Genomic DNA, 20,775 nt, shown 5'->3' with positions numbered 1-20,775 from the left:
TCTTGGGAAAATTTGTGGTTTGACACAATTCTATGTTTCAAGAAACTCTACACCCACCACCTTCCTTTGCTTCTTTTTCTCCTCAGACACGATTCCAGAAGATTTTCATCAAGCACATCCTCAGTCAGAGATTTGAAAGTGACCTCAAAACTCCTGAACCTCAAGAACCTTTGACCCTTTAACCTTGACAAGTGACATAGTCTCATCAGTGGTTCTGCTGCCTTCTCTGCGGTTCAACGTGCAACCGTTGGAAGACATGGAATGAGGACTGACCAATGATCTTGCTCCTGGATTCTCTTAATTGATTCCCTTGTATTGAGGAATTAGTTACAACATCACCATCTTGACGTTGGGTAGCAGTGGTGTGAAGTGTGTGCAGGACAGAAGCAAGAGAAGCTGCTATTGGCTGGAATTTTGGAACCCTGTTCGATGCCTAAGGCGTATTTGTCGAAACTTACAGTGCAGGGTGGGGGGGCGGGGATGGGATCCTGCTCAACCTGTGCTGCTCTTCACAAGAAATAGTGCTTAATTCTCACCACTCCTTTCAGTCCATAACCCAGTAAGTCCTCGCTCTGTTCACCTCCTTTAAAAAAATCATTAATTCATTATTTTTTTTTCCAGGTAGATTTCAGTTCCTGAAAATCAAATGAAAAACATTCTCATCTCATGCCTGATATTTTAGTTGGCAATTTTAACTCTCTGGCTTTCAATCTACTTGCCAGAAGTGACAGGGTTTTCTTCCAACCCCTTAATTAGAAATGTAAACAACGATCAGCTTTGTGGAGAACTTTCCCAATCTTTGCTCATGGCCTTTCTATTCCTCCCATTTAAAGGCAAAGCCTTTCAGTCATTCACCTGCAATCTTTGGCAAACCCTATTTCCTTTTGTTGGGCTCAGTGAGCAACTGCTACAAGGCGACAGTATTGGCAAGCAGTGATCGTACTCTGAGAGCAAAATTGACGTGGCACTGGGAAGATGCACAAGCCTTGCTTATCCTAAACAGCAGATAAGAACATAATAGAGCGAGATTTGAATATAACAATTCCGGATTAAGACTGGTATACCACGCTTGATCTGATTAATAATACTTCATTCTGTGCACAACATTGTTTAATCCAATTTAAAGTGGTACTTAGAATACATATGTCTATCTTGTTTTTATCCTGATGTTGATCCACTATGTGATAAAATGTAAAATCTTTGAGACCTCTCTGATTTGTATGTTTTGGGAATGTCCAAAATGAAAAGAATTTTGGGAACAATTTTCCAAACTTTATCAGAGATTCTTAGGATTAAATTGGAACTGTGCCCTTTTATTGCTTTGTTTGGCTATTCTCTAGAGGAAAATATTTCCTTGAACTTAATTCAAAAAAGAATAGTAGCTTTTATTTCACTGATGGCCAGATGAGCAATGTTGAAGAAATGGAAAGATAGCTCAGCACCAACTCGTATGCAATAGGTACAGGACTTTATGTCTTGCTTGAGTTTGGAGAAAATTAGATGCATTAAAGAGATCAAAACCGAATTTGACAAGTTATGGGGCCCATTCATGGACTATTATCATGATTTGAATACATGGGCAGGGTTATCTGGGGGGGATTCCTGTCAGGGAGCCGGGACTCGATTCTTTACATATTATTTGCTGGTGACCGTGTTGTAGTGGGAGGGGTAGGATCACAATGGGTTTTTTCTTCTTTTTCTTTTCCATTATAAGTAGGAGAGATTTGTCCAATTAGATAACTAACAATGAATATGCCGTAAGATTAGAAATGAGGTGAGATTTTCAGAAGGGAATTTCTACTTTGTTCAAACATTGTGTACAAGATATTTATGATTCATAATCTATATTGCACTGCATAAAAGTTATGTAACTAATATGTTGACAATATATCATGTAATATTTCTCTCTACCAAATTAATAAAAATATTTTAAAAGGAACATAATAGGAGCAGGAGTGCTCCACCAATGAGATCACGGCTGATCTAATGATAGGCTCATCTCCACCTACCTGCCTTTTCCCTGTATCCCTTAATTCCCCTACTATGTAAAACTCTATCCAACCTTCTCTTAAATGTATTTACTGAGGTCACCTCCACTGCTCCAATGGGCAGCGAATTCCACAGATTCACCACCCTCTGTGAAATGCAGTTCTTCCTCATCATCTCTGTCCTAAATATACTACCCTGAATCTTGAGGCTATGTCCCCTGGTTCTGGTCTTTCCCCACCAATGGAAATAACTTAACTACCTCTATCTTATCCACGCCTTTCATAATGTTATACATTTCTACAAGATCCCTCTCATTCTTCTAAATTCCAGCGAGTACAGTCCCATACAACTCAATCTCTCCTCATAGGCCAACTCTCTCATCTCCAAAGCCAGTCCATCCATCCTCCAGTATGGAGACCAGAGTTCTACGCAGTACTCCAGATGTGGCCTCATCAGTACCTTGTACAGTTGCAGCGTAAACTCCCTGCTCCTAAATTCAATCCCTACTAACAATAACAAACCTGTTCACTTCATCCCATTAACATTCAAGAGGTAAACAGCCATCGGGTAAGGCTGATGGTCAGAGTCTTAGCATCAGGGTTGCCGGCGATGCGTGGTGGAAGGACTTTTGGATGCTGTTACGCTTTGTTCATTTCCTGCTGCAATCATGTTCATTTGATAAGCCATTACTCAAAACACCAGCAAACAGTGGTCACCACACTGAGTTAGACTTTCAAATTTCTCCTAACCTGTCTGAATGCCAGCACCTTAAATAATATCAATTTGTCATTCAGAGAAAGATGGAAAGTGTTGCCATGAACAATGCAAAATAGGTCACTTAATATAAACACAATTTTTTTCTAAATAATTTTACATCTTTTTATATGGATTTTGTCATGAAATGTACTGAGTTAAAGATAGAACAAATGTTATCCACAATGTATATTTTAATTTGCTGTAAATATTTTCTGAATATAAGTAAATAAATACTCCTCTCTCTTTCTGCTCAAAAGATTGTCTCTTTCAAAGCTAGGTGAAGTGAGGTGTGAAGATGATGTTGAGAGTCATGTGATTGAGGGGGAAAAGTAGGAAAAATGAAGATCTGCCACAACAGAAAAGTTTGAGAAACTAGTAAATTGGTTTTTTTTCTCCCTTGAGGAGCCTGGATAATCCCGTCCCGACAAGAATTGCAACAAATAAACGAGCAGTACATTATGAGGGTAAAATGTAGTTGCCCATCAAACACTTCCTGGTCAGGGTGTATACAAATTGGCTACCAAGTAGATCTATTGCCACAAAATAAAACATAGAAACATAGAAGATAGGAGCAGGAGTAGGACATTCGACCCTTCGAGCCTGCTCCGCCATTCAATGAGATCATGGCTGATCTTAAAGTTTAGTACCCCGTCCCCGCCTTCTCTCCGTAACCTTTAATACCCTTATACTGAAGAAATATATCTAATTCCCTCTTAAATATATTTAATGAACCTGCCTCGACTGCCCTCTGTGGCAATGAATTCCACAGATTCACCACTCTCTGGGTCAGGAAATTCCTCCTCATCTCGGTCCTAAATGGTTTGCCTATTATCCTCAAACCATGGCCCTGGGTTCTGGATTTTCCCATCCTTGGAAACATCCCATCTGCATCCATTCTGTCCTGTCCTGCCAGAATTTTATATGTCTCTATGAGATCCCCTCTCAATCTTCTAAACTCCAGCGAGTACAATCCCAATTTGCGCAATCTTTCCTCATAAGTCATTCCTGCCATTCCAGGTATCAGCCTGGTGAGTCGCCTCTGCACTCCCTCCATTGCAAGAACATCCTTCCTTAGATAAGGTGACCAAAACTGCACACAATACTCCAGGTGGGGTCTCACCAAGGCCCTGTACAGCTGCAGTAAGGTATCCTTGTTCCTATACTCAAACCCTCTTGATATGAAGGCCAACATACCATTTGCCTTTTTAACCACCTGCTGTACCTGCATGCTCGCCTTCAGAGACTGGTGTACAACTACCCCTAGGTCTCTCTGCACTTCCCCATCTCTTAATCTATTGCCATTCAAATAGTAATCTGCCCTCCGGTTTGTATTACCAAAGTGGATAACCTCACATTTATCCACATTGTAGTGCATTTGCCATGTATCTACCCAGTCCCTCAATTTATCCAAATCACACTGGAGCTTCCTGACCCCCTCTTCCGTGCACACAACTCCTCCTAGCTTAGTGTCATCTGCAAATTTGGAGATATTACATCCAATCCCCTCATCCAGATCATTAATGTAAATTGTGAACAGCTGGGGTCCCAGTAGAGGTCCCTGTGGCACCCCACTGGTCACCGCCTGCCACTTATAAATGAGCCATTTATCCCAACTCTCTGTCTTCTACCTGCCAGCGAGTTCTCAATCCACATCAATACTTTGCCCCCAATCCCATGAGCCTTGATTTTGGAAGCCAGTCATTTATGTGGGACCTTATCGAAGGCCTTTTGGAAGTCCAGGTATACCACATCCACTGGGTCTCCCCCATCTATTTTACCTGTCACCATCCAAAGAATTCCAATAGATTTGTCAAGCACGATTTACCTTTTGTAAATCCATGTTGACTCCATCCGATTCCTTCTCTACTAGTCATATGCTCCGCTATTACATCCTTAATAATGGATTCCATCATTTTGCCCACTACTGATGTAAGGCTCACCGGCCTATAATTCCCCGCTTTTTCTCTACCCCCCTTTTTAAATAGTGGGGTAACATTAGCTACCCTCAAATCCATGGGTACTGATCCTGAGTCTATCAAGTTCTGGAAAATAATTCTTAAAGCATCTGCTATCTGAATGGCCACTTCCTTAGGATGTAGATTATCAGGCCCTTGGGATTTATCTGCCTTCAATCCCATCAATTTCCCCAAGACCATGTCCTTAGAGATACTGATTTCTTTCAGTTCCTCCCTTGCATTAGTCTCTGTTTCCCAACATCCTTGGGAGGTTATTTGTATCCTCTTGTAAAAACAGAAAGTAAGAATTTAATTGGTCTGCCATTTCCTTATTCCCTTGATTCCGACTGCAAGGGACCTACTCTGGATTTCACCATTCTTTTCCTCTTGACATGAAAATCAAGATACATTTACAGCTTAACCATCAAAAGTTGTATTCGAGTAAAACTTCCTCTATACTTCCCTATGGAACCTATACGGTCATGCATTTTGGTAGAATAGACAGGCAGATGAGGAGAAAATACAAAATTCTGAGGTGCAGAAGGACCTTGGGAGTCCTCCTGAAGGATGCCCTAAAGGTTAACATCTAGGTTGAGTCGGTGGTAAAGAAGGCGAATGCAATGTTGGCGTTCATTTTTAGAGGAATAGCAAACGAGCAGGGATGTAATGTTGAGACCATAAAGCATTGGTAAGACCTCATTTGGGAGTACTGTGTAGTTTTGGGCACCTTGAGAAAAGACATGGATAGCATTGGAGAGGGTAGAATGATATCAGGAATGAAAGGGTTAACATAGGAACGATTGTTGGCTCTTGGACTGTACTCATTGGAGTACAGCAGAACTGAAAGGCCTGGACAGAATAGATGTGGAAGGATGTTTCCCATGGTAGGGGATTCTAGGACAAGAGGGATTAAAAGGGCATCAATTTAAAATAGAGGCAGAAAAATTTCTTTAGTCAGAGGTTCATGAGTCTGTGGAACTTGTTGCTACAGGCAGCTATGGAAGCTAGGTCGGTGGGCGCACTTAAAGCAGAGATTGACAGGTATTTGATTAGTCAGGACATCAAGGGTTAGGGGGAGAATGCCAGGGAGTGGGGTTGAGTGGGTGGGATGGATCAGCTCATGATTAGAATGGCGGAGCAATCTCGATGGATTCTGCTCCTATATCCTGTGATCAAACTTTCCTAAGGCAGCTACAACACTAATTTGAAGCAAAGCCACCTTTATACTGCTCTGAAAACAAGGTCAGACCTTATTCATGGCTCACACGTTATGAACATGTACTGAGCACTGGAGGTAATCAGGCTTCAACAGAGAAAATGAGAATAGAAGAAGGTGCGAAGGACTGCAAGCAGAAAACCATTCAACTTTTATTACATTTCATTTACAAAGACAGAAGCCTCCACACAAACATAAACTTTAAAAAACATTTACATTTTAAAATGAGGATCCTTTGACAGTCAGTCAGTACAGGTTATTAGTTTGCAATACATCTGAAACCCTCTTCAAATTTTCAAAGTTTATTTATAAAAACCAAGACATCAGAAAAATAAATAAGTTGATGGTGAGTTTGAGGATGGAATCTGATTGGTGATCCTTTGGGAAAGCTGCTTTGCTGCATCTCCAGAGAAAATAAAGGATTTGCTGCCAATTCCTTTTCTGAGTTTGTCTGGTGAGGGCAAGGGTGTGAAACACATCAGGGTCTGGTGCACACACAGTTTGAGATGGTTCAGGTGGACGTGACAGTCACAGGTTAGCGTCATGTCAAAAAGGCCCTCCTAACTGAGGGAAACGTCAACGTAATCTGATTGCAAAGTGCCACTTGATGAGCATTTGTAATTCAGAATCTTTCATGAGATTATGTAGGGTAAGTGATGACCGAATCATGAAAGTTCAGATCATTCAAAAAAGGTTAATTAAAGGATCACAGCCAGACTGATGGGCAGGAAACTGGAGGTCAATGAGTTACCTTCTGATGTTACCTGAGCATCTATGAGAGCTTTGAACTATTTTGATAAACATCCTTTCATAAAAATTTCACTTTTGGTTCAATACGAGTGCTGCTCTTTTTACACATGATGGTGAACAAAAAGTTTAAACTATTTGGTTCCACACTACCTGCATATTTTTTTTTGTTGGCTACTCACAATGTGAAGTAAATCCGGATTAAAAAGCAACACCGATTGGTATAAAACCTTCTAACCAATGGGGCCTTGACTCCTTTATTGTAATTCTTCGAGCGGTTTATAATACAATCCTGTATTCAGAGAATACAGAGAATAATCAACACAGTTTTTCTTCCCATTTTAAGTAACCACCATCCACCGACTCTGCAGAAAACAAATTTACACCAGATTTCAAAACTGCAATGATTGTTCACTGATACTGTTTAAATGACCAACAATCACTCTAGCCTAGCACAAACTAGACTGTATTGAACTCAAAAATACCACTAGAATGGAATCTTTACAAGGATAATCCATCATATCTGGTGTTAAAGGCACAGCTTGTCTGCTTTGTCATATTGAACACAGCACACTGGCCCTGTGGAAGTACAGTGCCTCACAGAGCATGACCCTGGACAATAGAGTGTATGCAGCACATCGTGATCCCAACTGTAGATATACAGAAGTAAACAAATACACCACCATAAGCCACATCAGAATACCAGAGTTCAGTGTAGTTTGGAAGAGTTTTTGTATGTAGTGTGATGACAACTTGCAATCTGACTAATGGCTGACAATTTTCTGGTTAACCAGCATTAGGAATCAATCTCTATCCAATGATACTGCTGTAGGATGACAGAGGCACAGAGCCTTGAAGGCAGTTATGTAATTGGATGGGCGTGCAATGATGGAGCGAGTAGGTTTGTATCTGTCAGCTTCTTGTGGTTCAAGAAGTAAATCTGTAATCATAGCCGCAGCATTGCAGAAATATTGAATGACAGAGGCAATAAGACATTTGGCCCACTGTGTCCATGCTTTTTGTATGGTTGAGATCAAATTAATTCTACTCCCTTGCTCCTTACCCACAATTGTGCAATTCCAATTTCCTTTCCAACAGTAAAAAAAAGTGCCTCTCCATCTCTCTTCAAAATCTTTCCATCCTTTGAAAGTTTGAACCACCCAATAAATATAATTTTTTTTTCTTCCTGCTGCAAAAATCCTCACCTAACTTGCTGGGGTTTTCTGGCGTATCCCCTCTGAATCCCCAACAAGGCAGTGATTTCCTTTGATAAGCGTGCTGTCCTGAAGATGGTACAATATACCACTTCATGGATAGCACTGATTTATTTTTTTTAGAGATGAGGAACAGGAACAGGAGCAGGCCCTTTTAGCCCATGAGGCCACGCCGTCCCATAATCACCCGCGTGAACAAAAATAACCTACCAACCCCAAATGACTCTGAAACATGAAAGGAAACTGGAGCCTGGAGGAACCTCGTGTGGTCACAGGGAGAACATAAAGGTTCCTAAAAGAGCTGGATCTGAACCTACATCACCGGCACTGTAATAGCACCGTGCTAACTGGTCTGCTAAATGTGTCACAAGATCTCAATTTATCATCCTTTTTTTCTGATGTGCTCAATTTAAAAAGGCCATGATCCTGAGCTTTTCTAAGTTTTCCCAACATGTTCTGCCATCTTCAGAGAGATTTGTGTACACACACCCCCAGTCCTTCTGTTCATGTGCCCTCTTTACATCTGTAGGGTTTATCTTCACTCTCTAAAATCAATCTACCAAAATAAATCAGTTCACACTTCCCAAAGTTATGTTTTCCCTATGGAAAAGCTGCCTATTTCGCTAGCTTGCATGTCATTTTGAGTAGACAACTACACCTCTTCCCCCCACCCACCCCGTCAATGCTTACTACCTTCAACAATTTTGTGATGTGCAATCTTTGAAATGGTACTTTGAATAACAAGATTAGATCATTAATTTATATCCCACCCATGGGAAAACACATTGCACACTCCCTTCCAGATTTTGGAATAATAATTTTTGACTAGTCTTTGCTTTTGTCCCCTTGCCAATTCTGTATCCTTGTAAACCCAATGAGTTACACGGTAGCTATCTTCAATTTTCATAACCATCATCCCCCATCAAATCTGTTATTCCTTCAAAGCAATTCAAGCTAGACAAACACAATATGCCTTCAGTAAATCTCCTATTTTATTACCCCAAACTTTTGTCGATAACAATTTATTTTGGCCCTGAGTCGACTTTAACATTTTCTCCATCAATGACTAGCCTGTGGATCTAAGGTTTACCTCTTCTTTCAATAAGGAGTAGGTTTATATTTGCAATCCACCAGTTTTACAACAGTGCACACCTGCATCTAATTTCACCCTGCCAAATAACGTGAGTTGAACAGAGCAATTCAGTGGGTATTTAGCAGGTCACCTGGCAGCGTGAACACTCCCAACTGGGTAAGGTGGGGGTAGGTAAAATTTATCAACACAACTCTGATACATGATACGGTGGGGGGGGGGGGTTGTATCAGAACCTGGCTAAGTTGACTCGGCTTCAGTGTGAACGGCCAACCTACTCAACCAGGCATCATTAGTGACTTTAGTGCCTGTGTGCGTGCATATGTCAGTGTGATAGTTTTAATATCAGTGCAGTTATATTTCATAGGGTGGCCAGTGGGGCTGTCACAGGGCAGCTGGTAGAGCTGTCAGCGTGTGCGTACCTGTGCTTTAAATCATCTCAAGATTACTTATAATACCTAATACAATGTAATGCTATGTAAATAGCTGTTATACTCTATTATTTGAGGAATAATGATAAGCTAGTCTGTAGGTTTGATCCAAGTTTGAACAGTCTGAAGCCCACTGCAGTCGATTTTCCCAGTTTTTTTACACATTGTGCGCATATGTCTTATTAAATTGTGCGCGTGTTTCCCTGTGGCCTTTTATTTATGGTGTGCGTCTGTGCCTTATTCCTGCTATGATTTCACTGCCCTCGGGACGTCACCACCGGAGGTTAAGCCCCCCCTTAGATCCACAATACCCACATGAACCAAGGATTTCGTGGTCCAGTGTGAACGGCTCACCCGGTACTACAACACGGGTCGTTTTCTCATCTATTTAGTGAGTTGCCAGTGTGAGATAGGGAGCAAACATTCAGTAAAGATGCGATTACTAAACCTCTAGAACACTGCCCACTCTGAGCGCAGATATCTGCTAAAGAGGATGATGTCAAATCTATCCTACTCCTAGTGCCTGAACAAAGACCATTGATTATGAAGGAACTAGGAGTGTCCTAAGATGATGCTTGAAGAATGCAAGCACTGGTTCGTCACTTCCTAGTGCACCAGATTTGACCAAAACATGACAGCACTCTCAGACTTGTATTCTTCCATGCATACTTGTGACATCAAGAGATACTTTGTGTTAAGCATATTCTTGATGTAAACATTTTGGTGCATGTTTGGTCCCATTAAAATATCACAGTTTCCCTACTCCCATCCCAATTATAGAACTGCTTCTCAATAATCCCTTGAGAACCAACACCAACGCTCTGGATTACCACAGGGAGTTTGGCCTTGCTGAGGTTACCTGAAATAGAATTGCTGCAAGCACACTGAGCAAAGTGCAAAACCACGATCGACCCAGAACTCATCGTAATTTCTCTTCCACAACATCAAAGATCAGATGATACCCTTAACAAATCACAGTAAAGACAAACCGTTTAAATGTATTCAACATCTCTTAAGTAAAACTCATGTTCTTGCTGGAAGTTTCACAGCCTGAGTTCACTATTTTAGTCAATAATCTCAAGGATAGTCTCATAAGCACCAATTTACTTTGGGGCCACAGTGCAGAGCAGACCTTTGATGTTTTGCTGCTCTCTGCCTATCTCTAAGATAACCAAAGAACAAGAACCAATTAACCTCAAGAGTAATTACTCCTACAAATACATTAATTTACTTTAATCATTAAGAGCTTTTTGTCAGTAACTTCTCAGTATCCTGGGTTAACACAGCTCCTAAAAGAGCAGTTACTTATAAAATCTGTACCTCTGTTAATGCAGCACCTCTATGAACCTAGAATCTGGGTTAATGCTAAGTCTCCAAGGCCTGGAGTCTGCTTAATTGGACTGGTCACAGAGTACAAGATCTGGGTGAACGGAGATCTTAAATGAGCTTGGAATTTTGTTTGTGCAGGTACTTACTGAGATTGGATCAGGATTAATGCAGCTGCTCACAAAATCTTTAATTATTGCAGCAACCTTCCCCCCCCCACCCCCACAAATTTAGGACTGGGTTAATACTATGCCTTATTTGGTCTGGGCTCTGGATTAATCTTGCTGCTCACAGGATCCAAGGATGTTCACAGCACAAGGATAGACACTGTATAAAAGCTAGTGATGGGTCTTGCTTCACCCATGTACATAATTTGGAGTGAGGAGGTAGAAGGTTGAAGTTACAGTAATATGTGCACTCCTTTTTAGGAGTCCTGCAGCACATTCAGGCTATTTCAGAATCTATTCTACCCATTTGTCAGCTTTCCCAAACCTAAGCCTCAAACCATTCCAAGTTCCCATTCATTGAATCAGAGAAGAAAACTACTTCAGAAACCAGCTCAGCAATTTCAAAATGTGCATTATGCATCATGTTATTCTCACTTACAGCAATGAAATATTAACTACTTGATATTTTGATATTTAAAACCATAAAAGATCCCAGAATGGACTGTTGACAGCTGCAGTTTTTCCCTCACAAATATGTCCAAATAACTTGATTAATTTTCTTTGTTTAACAAAATTCCACCTGATACATATAGAGATGAGGCAAAGCACTTGAAATTTCTCTTCAACATGCAGAAATGATGTTATAATGAGAAAAGTGCAACATTGCAGTAATGGTGCAAAAGTCAGGTAGTGAGCATTGCACACTACAGCAATGGCAAACATGGCAGGCAGGCAGGACATTACAACACTGCAGCAGAGGAGTGGCACCATACATTGAATCACTGCAGCAGAGGGAGGCACAACATTGCAACGCTGCCACAATGCAGCATTGTGAGGCACAGGGGATCACAGCAGTCCATTAATGCAGCTCAGAGAGGCACAGCAGAGTGTGAGGCACAATTCTTTGCATCACTGCAGAAATGCAACACAGCACAAACCTGGTCACACAGTACAAATCAGAGATTTGCTGCAAACAGCACTGAGATCCTAGTCAATTCTGGCCTTATCACATCAGAGCAGTGGTTTAGACAATAAGTTCAGATTTGGCATCTAAGCTGGAACTTGTTCCCTTAGCCTTTTCTATGAGGCATATGTCAGGGAACCTACACAAGAGACTGACGATGAAATGACAACTGGTTAACACTAAACCAGGCAAATATCAATTTGTTCTAAACACCCCAAAGCTACAACATTTAGGGCAGGTGTCCGGAGAGAGCTACACACACCAAAGCCCAGACACAGTGGCACACCATTGGGATAAGTGCTCTCACTACTTTCTGGCAGATACTTTGCCAGAAGTCTGACTTTGTCAGACTTTCCCACTGTTACTCAGAGATCAGCTGCTCTATTTCTGACCACACTGCTCATCATTACACTCTGCTCCAGTCACACAATGATTCAAATCTGCCTTGTAGTTAATGTGGAATTGGAACAGGAGGCAGCCATTGAAACTTTTGATGTTCATTTGGAGCATGGCTAACTCCATTTAATGGCCTTTGCCCAGTCTCTGTTGCTAAACTTACCCAACAATCATTCCATCTCAGTCTTCAAAGGGCCCTTTGAGAAGGTTCCACTGATCTGTGTGAAGTACTTCATGTCATCAGTTTCAATGAATGTACTCTGCACTCTGCCATTTTTCTCGAGGTGCTGCGTTCATAAATGAGCACACTGCTACAGCTAGAACAGTGGTTTTCAAACTTTTTCTTTTCCCTCACATACCCTAAGCCATAGGTGCTCTGTGATTGCTAAAGTGATACGTGGGTGGAAAGAAAAAGTTTGAAAACCACTGTTTTAATCCTACCCAATTGTCTTGTTATGTGCACGGTGCCAAAACTCCAAAAGAAATGCGTCAATGACAATTTTTCTCAAGCAAAATATTTCAGTAACAATTGGATCTAGATCAGTGATTCTCAACCTTCCCACTCACCTACCACCTTATGTAATCCCTTACTAATATCAAACCTCCTATGGCATAGCATTACTTAAGGTGGTTTGTGAATGGAAAAAAAAAACGTTTGGAAACCCCTGAACTAGAACCTTTGTGTGGGTGTAACATAACATCCTCGGTGTGAAATCCTGCCTCTTTCATGTAAAGGCCAACATTCCTTTTGGTTTTTTTTATACTCGCCAGCTTTTAATAACATATTTGGAGCTTTAAATCTTGCTACCTTTCCACAGCTCCCATTTTCTACTATCGAGAAAATATGAAAGGTATTACTTAAGTCCTTAATGGGCAAGCTCGCACTGAACTCCTCCTGGCACAATTACACACACTGGGCTCTTATCTCTTCAAACGTGTTCTTGTAAATATAATATATAAATATATATTTTCTGATTTGACACAATTACAGAGTAACACGTGACAGAGGATTCACTCAATGGACAAAAGTTTGTTGAGGAGGATTAACCGTCATGAGAAAGACTGAATCTACTGTCTGCACAGACTATCAAGAGCTGGGGCAAAGGAAGACGTAGCAAGGGTGCCGACTATTGATAGAAGTATGCTACAACATTGAGAAGAGCTGAGGAACCTCAGATAAAAAAATTTAATTGGCTTTATATAATTTGCATTTAATGCTGGGAGATATGACGATTTAGTGTTCTCTCTAAGAGACTTTAGTGGGAAGTTTGGTGTGGCAATGGCTAGGCAGACCAGCAGCCAAGCAGACCAGCAGCACCTTAGTGTCTTAAACTAATATTTGTGATGCTGTGGCAGAAGACAATGAACCCGTGCAGTTAAAAGTTTGACAAGAGTTTTAACCTGTAGTGGATGAGTCATAAGAAGAATCCCAGTAGTGTTTTATTTTAGTTGTCTAATCTCTCTGATGGTGTAAACCAGCACCTCTCTTGGAAGTGAAAGAATCAGATTTTGGAATTTCTTGTACTGAAGGCAAGTGATAAGCCTGGGCACAGCTTTGACCCTGTGCAAGGGATGAGAAAGAGTGACATTGCCCTCCAGTGCACCCCATTCCCCAAAATATCATAGCACTTACACATCACGTACCAAAGTGGGAGGGATGTTTATAATCTCCTGTCTGGAAGGGAGAGATTAGTCTTCTGAAGTTAGATCTTGCTGCAGGCTCTGAATACGAATGGTTACAGCTGGAGGGCAGAAGAGGAAAAATATCGATTTCTCACTGAGAGAGTGTGAGAATGCCATTTTCGCACGAGGGAGAGTGAGAAAATCAGTTTTCCTCGACAAGAGAGTTGGCAGCAAACACTGATCTCTGACCGGCAGAAAATGTGAAGCTATTTTTTTTTATATGCTGCTGGAAATAAATAAACGAGAGGGACGCAACTGGGAGCAAGAGCTGGCCCCTCGAGAACATTGGCAGTAATACAGTTTCTGTCCATGCACTTAGCTCATGTCAGATCATTCTCTCAATCACTATCTCAGCAACATATAACAAGGCAGTGGCTTTTGCTGAACACAAACACAGTCAAGGGAGCAGGACAAAGGGGAGAAATCACACACCATGTAAAAATATAAATATGAACTGAGCAGCATGGGAAGTACAATGGCAACGATGCAGTGACGGGACCCTCAGACTGGTGACTTTGGTTTAAATGACAGATGTCACCAGACTGTTGGCCTGGAGCTGCCCTGTATTGTAGTTACCACAAACAAGATTTCACTCTTCTCGTTAGTCTGCCAATGAGAGTGATGCACTTAAAGCCCACCAGGGTCAAGAGGACAATATTAACAGGGCTACAGAAAATAAAACAAGAGACCTAGATATGAAATGGAGTCAATGAGAGGCTGCAACGGAGGAGCGTGCCACACGGCTGCAAGCGCTATACTTGGTTCATTCAGGGTCGCAGTGCTGCAAGCTCAGAACAAGAAGCGGAATTCATTGCACATTACTCTCTCACGCTAACATCATTCCACCAATCGTACTGGGTCACTTGATTTCCGCTCCCTGGTGGGGTTTGGCTGCCTCCCCGGTTTGTCCTGGGTCCAAGTGTCACTTATTACAGACGGTCCATGCGGAAAGTATCTTCTGTAGCGGGGTCCGTCAGCACCATATCTGGGTCATTCAGCATGTGCAGACCATCCAGCGTTAAAGGGTCAATTTTCAGTTCATCGAGAGGAAACTGGGAGTCAGTGTCAAAAGCAACGTCTCCAACGCCTGCAAGTGAATTGGTCAACTCCTTCGACAGAGTTGGAGGAGACTCTCCCGTCACTGAATGGCAAAGATAGAAAGACAAAAGCAAGTTTAGTTTAACATCTGAAAACAAGTATCAGCACCCAACCTGGTAACCCCAAACCAGGCGACCCAGCCAAGGAATCCACCTAAATGTTGAGAAACCAATGCTCCCCTCCCATCCCCACTGCATTCTCCAGAAAGTCGCCTAACCCCGGCAACATTTCCTTTAGGCTATGGTACCAGGCCCGGAACAGTATGGGTTAAATAGAGTGTAAAACTCCCTTTACCCTTTTGTCATCGCCAACTCCCCCACTTTAACCTTTACGATCGAACTGTGCAAAGGATATTTTGTTATATTTATTAACAGTGCTTTATAAATCCAGAATAATGGTGCAATCCCAGCAGATCATGGGAGTACCACATCTTGAAATGGGGGAGCAGTCTAACAAAACAATTGGTGGAGAAGGGCAGAAGTTGAAATAGTAAAGCTTTGGATCTTTGAAATGTTTGGCAAAAGAGGAGATACATCAATGTCTGACACAGCATGAGGAGAGTACCCGGCCTATCTGTTGTACTGTGTCATCAACCCGAGTTAACAAATCTGACATCATCAAGACTTTGGCACAATGTTGTGGGGAAGTGCTCACCAGTCAGGATGATATTGGGTATGTTTCCATGGTTGGTATAACTGAGCTGTGTGTCGTGCAGACTCCCGTGGCTCCCTGTCAGTCCCATCATTGCTGCCTGAGAGTAGTTCAGAGTTGAAATTTGGTTGTAAATGCTGTTGCTACTGCTTGGGTTCTCAATCATATTAAACTGTTCAAGCTAAAATAAAGAACATGGCAAGTTAGTCATGCGCTTGTCTTGACCGCCCGACCCCCACCCCCCCACCCCGATCCAGTGTGGATTGGGAGGCTGCACACCTTTAGCCTTGCACCATTCACTGTGCTAGCTTCAGGTCAAATGCAAGTCACACAGCACTGTATGGATTACAGCAGTTAGCCTTGTATCAACACCTGCAGCCCCAAAGAAAATAAATGCCATATATAATCCTGTACAGGACAATCCCCCAGATTTTCAACCTAAAATTTGAGTTATACCCTTTGTATAGGATGACCCTAAAGTCTTGCACTTACCAATGACCAGTGGAGTGATGCTGTCACAATATTCTAATACCAAATTATCCTGTAAAGGTTTTAATTTTATTAGCATATTTTGAAATAAATCACCGTCACTCCTGTAACAGGCTGTTTAAAGATTTCCAGAGCAGACAGCAGTTGCACTAGGTGTTTGGACCCTGTGGGGGAGTGCTGAGACTTCACTGATAACTAACAGAAGGTTAGTTAGAAGGTTCCCCCCCCACTGAATGGACAATGCCCCTCTATGCGCATGCAGGGCTGACTTTAAATATGACCTCTCATACAAAACCTTGCGAGTAGATTTACCTCTTCTGCAAATTGATATAGGAGAAAATTGTCAGCCATTTGCGTGGAGGTGAGCCGGATTGTCTGCACAAGAAAGGTAGTAGTGTGCCCAGGGCCTGACCTAGACACCTGCGTTGGAGCCAGCGGGATGAGGATAGGATATAGAGAGGGAAGATGGTCGTGGTGTTGAGACTTCGCTGTCAAGGGGCAGATTTTAGACCCTGCATATAAAATGACCCCTGATTTTGAGGTGACCCTTTTAAGTTTAGGGTCGTCCTATACACCTCTTTCGTTGAAAACAGGACAAATCAAAGCTTAAAGAAAAAGATCACAGTTTCAAACACTAGACCTGTGCTTAAAACTTGGTGCTGTGAGGAAGTTAATCAACCTCCTGTCTGGATGTAATGGATGTGTGTTGAGCATTATGGTGTTGACTTGGAGTTTACCCTTCACGCTTACCTGGTGTGAGAGCGAGTTGGCTTGCCTGTTTGTTAGCTGCTGATCATAGTAATCTCCAAATACACTCCCAAGAATGGATGTCTGTTGGATGGAAATATACACTAATCTTCTTGTGATGGGCCTGCACTCACAGACATGCACACAAATGCAGACAATTACTCAATCATACCCACCCTCCCTCCCCAGTTCCTCGCCAGACTTATGTACACAACACTGTCTCCTGTATGTAATGGAGTACCCAAAGCGTTCATTTGGATGGATTTCAAAAGGCCAGGCAAAACTCACTTGCACCCAAACTTTTGGATTATTTACTCTCCTTTTGGTCACTGGACTGTCCATAGATTTTGTCTGTTTAGGAACTGTAATCTTCTACATCTTCCAAACCCAAATTGTGCCAGGGTTTGAACAAGTGAAGAAGGACAAGGAGGATCAATGTGATGAAGATGAATTTCATGGCTGGGTACTAAATCCCGCTAAATACGGTGGGCTGTTACGACTTCACAGATTTCTATACTGAGCTCTCACCCATTAAAGTTCTGGAGGTTTGTCATACTGCCAGTGCTAAATTACAATTACATGATTCAAAAGCAAATACACAATGTATTAGCTGAAAGTAATCAAACTACAATAAAGGTAACAGACCTCGAAATAAGACAGAGACCATTAAAGGTAAGCACAGAACTTAGCAGCGACAGCAATCATGACCTCTCTCCCCACCTCAAGGAACAAACATTTAATAAAAATTAAACAAATTTTGTGATTCATTCCTTTGAGTCACAGAATGCTCATAAGTCACACCAAAGACATTCACACCTAGCCCTTGATCACACAAATTTCCAAACACGATGCTTCTGCTTCACACAGCCTCCAAGTCAGTACTTCTTCCTCACTCTCACCTCAAAGTGAATGTTTCCTGCTTGCACTCACCCCCGAGGAATTGTTGTCTCCTCACATTCTGTTTCCTACTCACATTTATTCCAAGGGAATGGTTCGTTCTTCTCCAAACAAATGCTTCCTTCCCAGACTCACTTCAGTGAATGCATTGCTCACTTTCCCCACGAGTAATGTTTTTTATTCATGGACATGACCTGCAAGATTCTTTTCTGCTCTACTTAACTTCTACAAGGCAATGTATGCTGTTTGCAAGACATTATTTTGTGCTCACACTCACCTCTCCCCCCACCCCCCAAATGGCAGTTTCCTGCTTAGTCTTACCTCCCAGGCAGATTTGTTCTCAAACCTGTCTCCCAAGGTTATATTTCTTGTTCACAATCTTACCTAATTGAGTATTTCCTGCCCTCTTACTCCCTTGTGAATGTAACCTACCAAATGAATGTTTTTTTGCTCACACCTTCTAGTGTTTCCCACAAAGGTTAATTATTTTAGAGATGAAGACAAACTGCATACGTGGAAGCATGGTATAGGCTCAGTGGGGGACTGAGGTAATAATGTGCAGCTTGGGCTCCCTCTCCACAACAGGGCCATCCAGACTGGTGTCAGGATAGTTCTTCAGCATGGAACAGTCACTGATGTAGTAGCAGCAGCACCAATGAACCACACTGGGCCTGCATCACCGCTCAGTGATTCTGCCTCTCATCAAGTCTATCCAAGGGTCCATGCCGAGTGTTATGGGAAAGGTACCAGGAGAGCTCAGTTAGGTAACATAGTCTGGGGCGAACCTATGACAGGGGGACCGGACCAAAGCCAGGAGTAGCAGTCGTACAAAATTCCCTTCAGGAAGCTGCTGTTTAGAAGCAGAGAAACTGCAGATGCTGGAATCGAAGCAAACAATGAGCTGCTGGGAGGAACTCAGCAAGTGAGGCAGCATCGGTAAGGAGAAATGGTCAGTCAACGTTGATTGATAAAAGGTCACAATCTAAAACATTGATTGGCCTGTCTACCCATGGATGCTACCTGATCAGCTAAATTTTTCCCATAGTTGGGCAGCACAGTTAGTGTAGTGATTAGCACGGCATTATTACAGCACCAGTGACCCGGTTTTGAATCCAGCACTATCTGTAAGGAGTTTGTATGTTCTTGCCGTGTCTGCATGGCTTTTCTCCCACCCTTCAAAATGAATGGGTTTATAGGTTAATATGGGTGTAGTTGTGCAGCATGCGCTTAAATGGCTGGAATTGGTTTCTTTGGTTTCATTGTTCGCTCAGGAAGCTGTTGTTATTTTTAATTTCAATTTTAAATTTGATGAACTTGTGCTACTGTTAATGGTCATGTTAAAGTTAAATGACACCACTATGTCATGATAAATCTTGTCATCATATTTTGTGGATTTAATTTATCAATCCAAAATTATGCCAGAGCATGGTAACTTTTTGTGACTGTCCCTAAGCATGACAATAAATAATTTAACTAAGATAATTTGCAGTGTCTAACCTATCAGGGAAATGCACTGCAGTGTTTTTCATAAACTTGGCAGCCAGTGACCAAGTCAAGACCATATTTGACTCTCTCAATGAATACATGCACACAGAAAAATACAAATACAGAAAATACACCACAAAACATGTGAATTGACATGCAGCAGACAGTGGCCTTAGTAGAGTCAAACACAAATAAACCAACTTATAGTGGATAAGAAGCACGTCAAAGGTTCAGAAACAGTTATTGGTGATGAAAGATGACAAGTTAATGTGCCAGTTCTAGAAGAAGACAAATGAAAATAATGAATCATTTACAACTGTCAAGCAAGTCAAGCACTGGAAGCAATGGTTCCCTTACTTGAGGGGAGCTGCCTGGAGAGAAGCCTTGATTGGAGACAGGAGAGGTGGGAGACTGGTTGGCTGGAGATCCAGCATTACTGCGGTACTGCTGGAGGGAAGGCTAAAGAACAAGAGAGTTAAAAGCGACTGCTGAGATATGCAGAGAATAGCAACCTGGGAATTAAACTCACCTGTTAAATAAAGACCCAAGTAAAACTGTTTTAAACAATTAACACCTATTCAAGATAAATATTGGATCTAAGAAGCAGAAGCCAAGAGTTAATTGCATTGACTTCTTTTGGAAGATATCTGAGGATGGATGTAATGAAATTGAGGATACATCTGCCTCTGTTGGCTAATTGACCTATGCCCCCCACCCCCCCCCCCACACCACCACACTCGTCTCACTCATTGTAACATCTCTACACATTAACCATCTTTACTTTTCAGATTTTACAGATCCCATACTTTCCCATCCTCCTTTCCTCACCGCCATGCCTGCTTGTGCCTCTCAATTATGTTTCACTTTTTCTTTCCCTGCATTTTTTCCTCCTTCCTCCCAATCATCTTTCCCAGTCACCCATTCTTTGTGTCCCTTGCCTTTCTACTTCCCCTACCGATCCCACCACTCTCTTCCCTTCCTGATGCCTATTTGATACTTCTGTCTTATAATACATGCTCTATTCCATGTCTCCTCCATGTTCTTTGTTCATTTTTCCCACGTTCCCTCTCGTACCAACCTCTCAACATTTCCAGGCAATACTTTTCTTCAACATAGATTCCTCTTGCCTCAACAGCACTATTCCAACGAGCACTAATATATTCTCCCTGTTAACTTAGAACTAGTATTTATACTTCAAACAATTGCGTTAAAAATATTATTTGGCCATTTTCTTCGTTTTCTTGTGAGATGTGTTGCATTTCCTCCGATGAAATATGGATACAGCTTCAAAAATTACATTTAGCTATAGTCTATTGTAATGTTATTAAATGGTGAGAAGTTCAAGTCTTTTAATATAATCCTCACTGAAGGTTTATTAGCTGTACATCAACCTGTAAAGTAGGAACTTCTCCATTCTTTTGTGGGGTTTTGTTTTAACAGAGCCTAACTATACAGAATAAATGCATTCTCTACC

The 20,775-nt window shown here is 41.7% G+C and overlaps 2 protein-coding genes across 10 annotated transcripts in view; one reads left to right on the top strand and one right to left on the bottom strand.

Moving 5' to 3' along the window:
* Positions 1-2,990, top strand: part of comp (cartilage oligomeric matrix protein) — an 81,291-nt gene extending 78,301 nt beyond the window's left edge. For all 7 annotated transcript variants that reach the window (XM_069927790.1, XM_069927789.1, XM_069927786.1 and 4 more), the window contains one exon: positions 87-2,990. In XM_069927790.1, the coding sequence (XP_069783891.1) occupies positions 87-136 (50 nt within the window). In that variant the 3' untranslated portion in view covers positions 137-2,990. The remainder of the gene's footprint in view (positions 1-86) is intronic.
* A 3,065-nt stretch (positions 2,991-6,055) lies between these two features.
* Positions 6,056-20,775, bottom strand: part of LOC138758591 (CREB-regulated transcription coactivator 1-like) — a 57,961-nt gene continuing 43,241 nt past the window's right edge. Inside the window, exons 11-14 of one of the 3 annotated variants that reach the window (XM_069927769.1) lie at positions 19,659-19,760; positions 16,923-17,003; positions 15,687-15,864; positions 6,056-15,075 (exon numbers count right to left, since the gene is read on the bottom strand). In XM_069927769.1, coding sequence (XP_069783870.1) covers positions 14,864-15,075; positions 15,687-15,864; positions 16,923-17,003; positions 19,659-19,760 — 573 coding nt within the window. In that variant the 3' untranslated portion in view covers positions 6,056-14,863. The remainder of the gene's footprint in view (positions 15,076-15,686; positions 15,865-16,922; positions 17,004-19,658; positions 19,761-20,775) is intronic. The other 2 variants (XM_069927770.1, XM_069927771.1) reach the window with 2 other exon arrangements.

This window comes from Narcine bancroftii, chromosome 3 (assembly GCF_036971445.1).
Source record: "Narcine bancroftii isolate sNarBan1 chromosome 3, sNarBan1.hap1, whole genome shotgun sequence".
Lineage (NCBI taxonomy): Eukaryota > Metazoa > Chordata > Chondrichthyes > Torpediniformes > Narcinidae > Narcine > Narcine bancroftii.
Note: the sequence above shows the minus strand (reverse complement) of the source record. Positions and strands in the feature narration are given on the sequence as shown.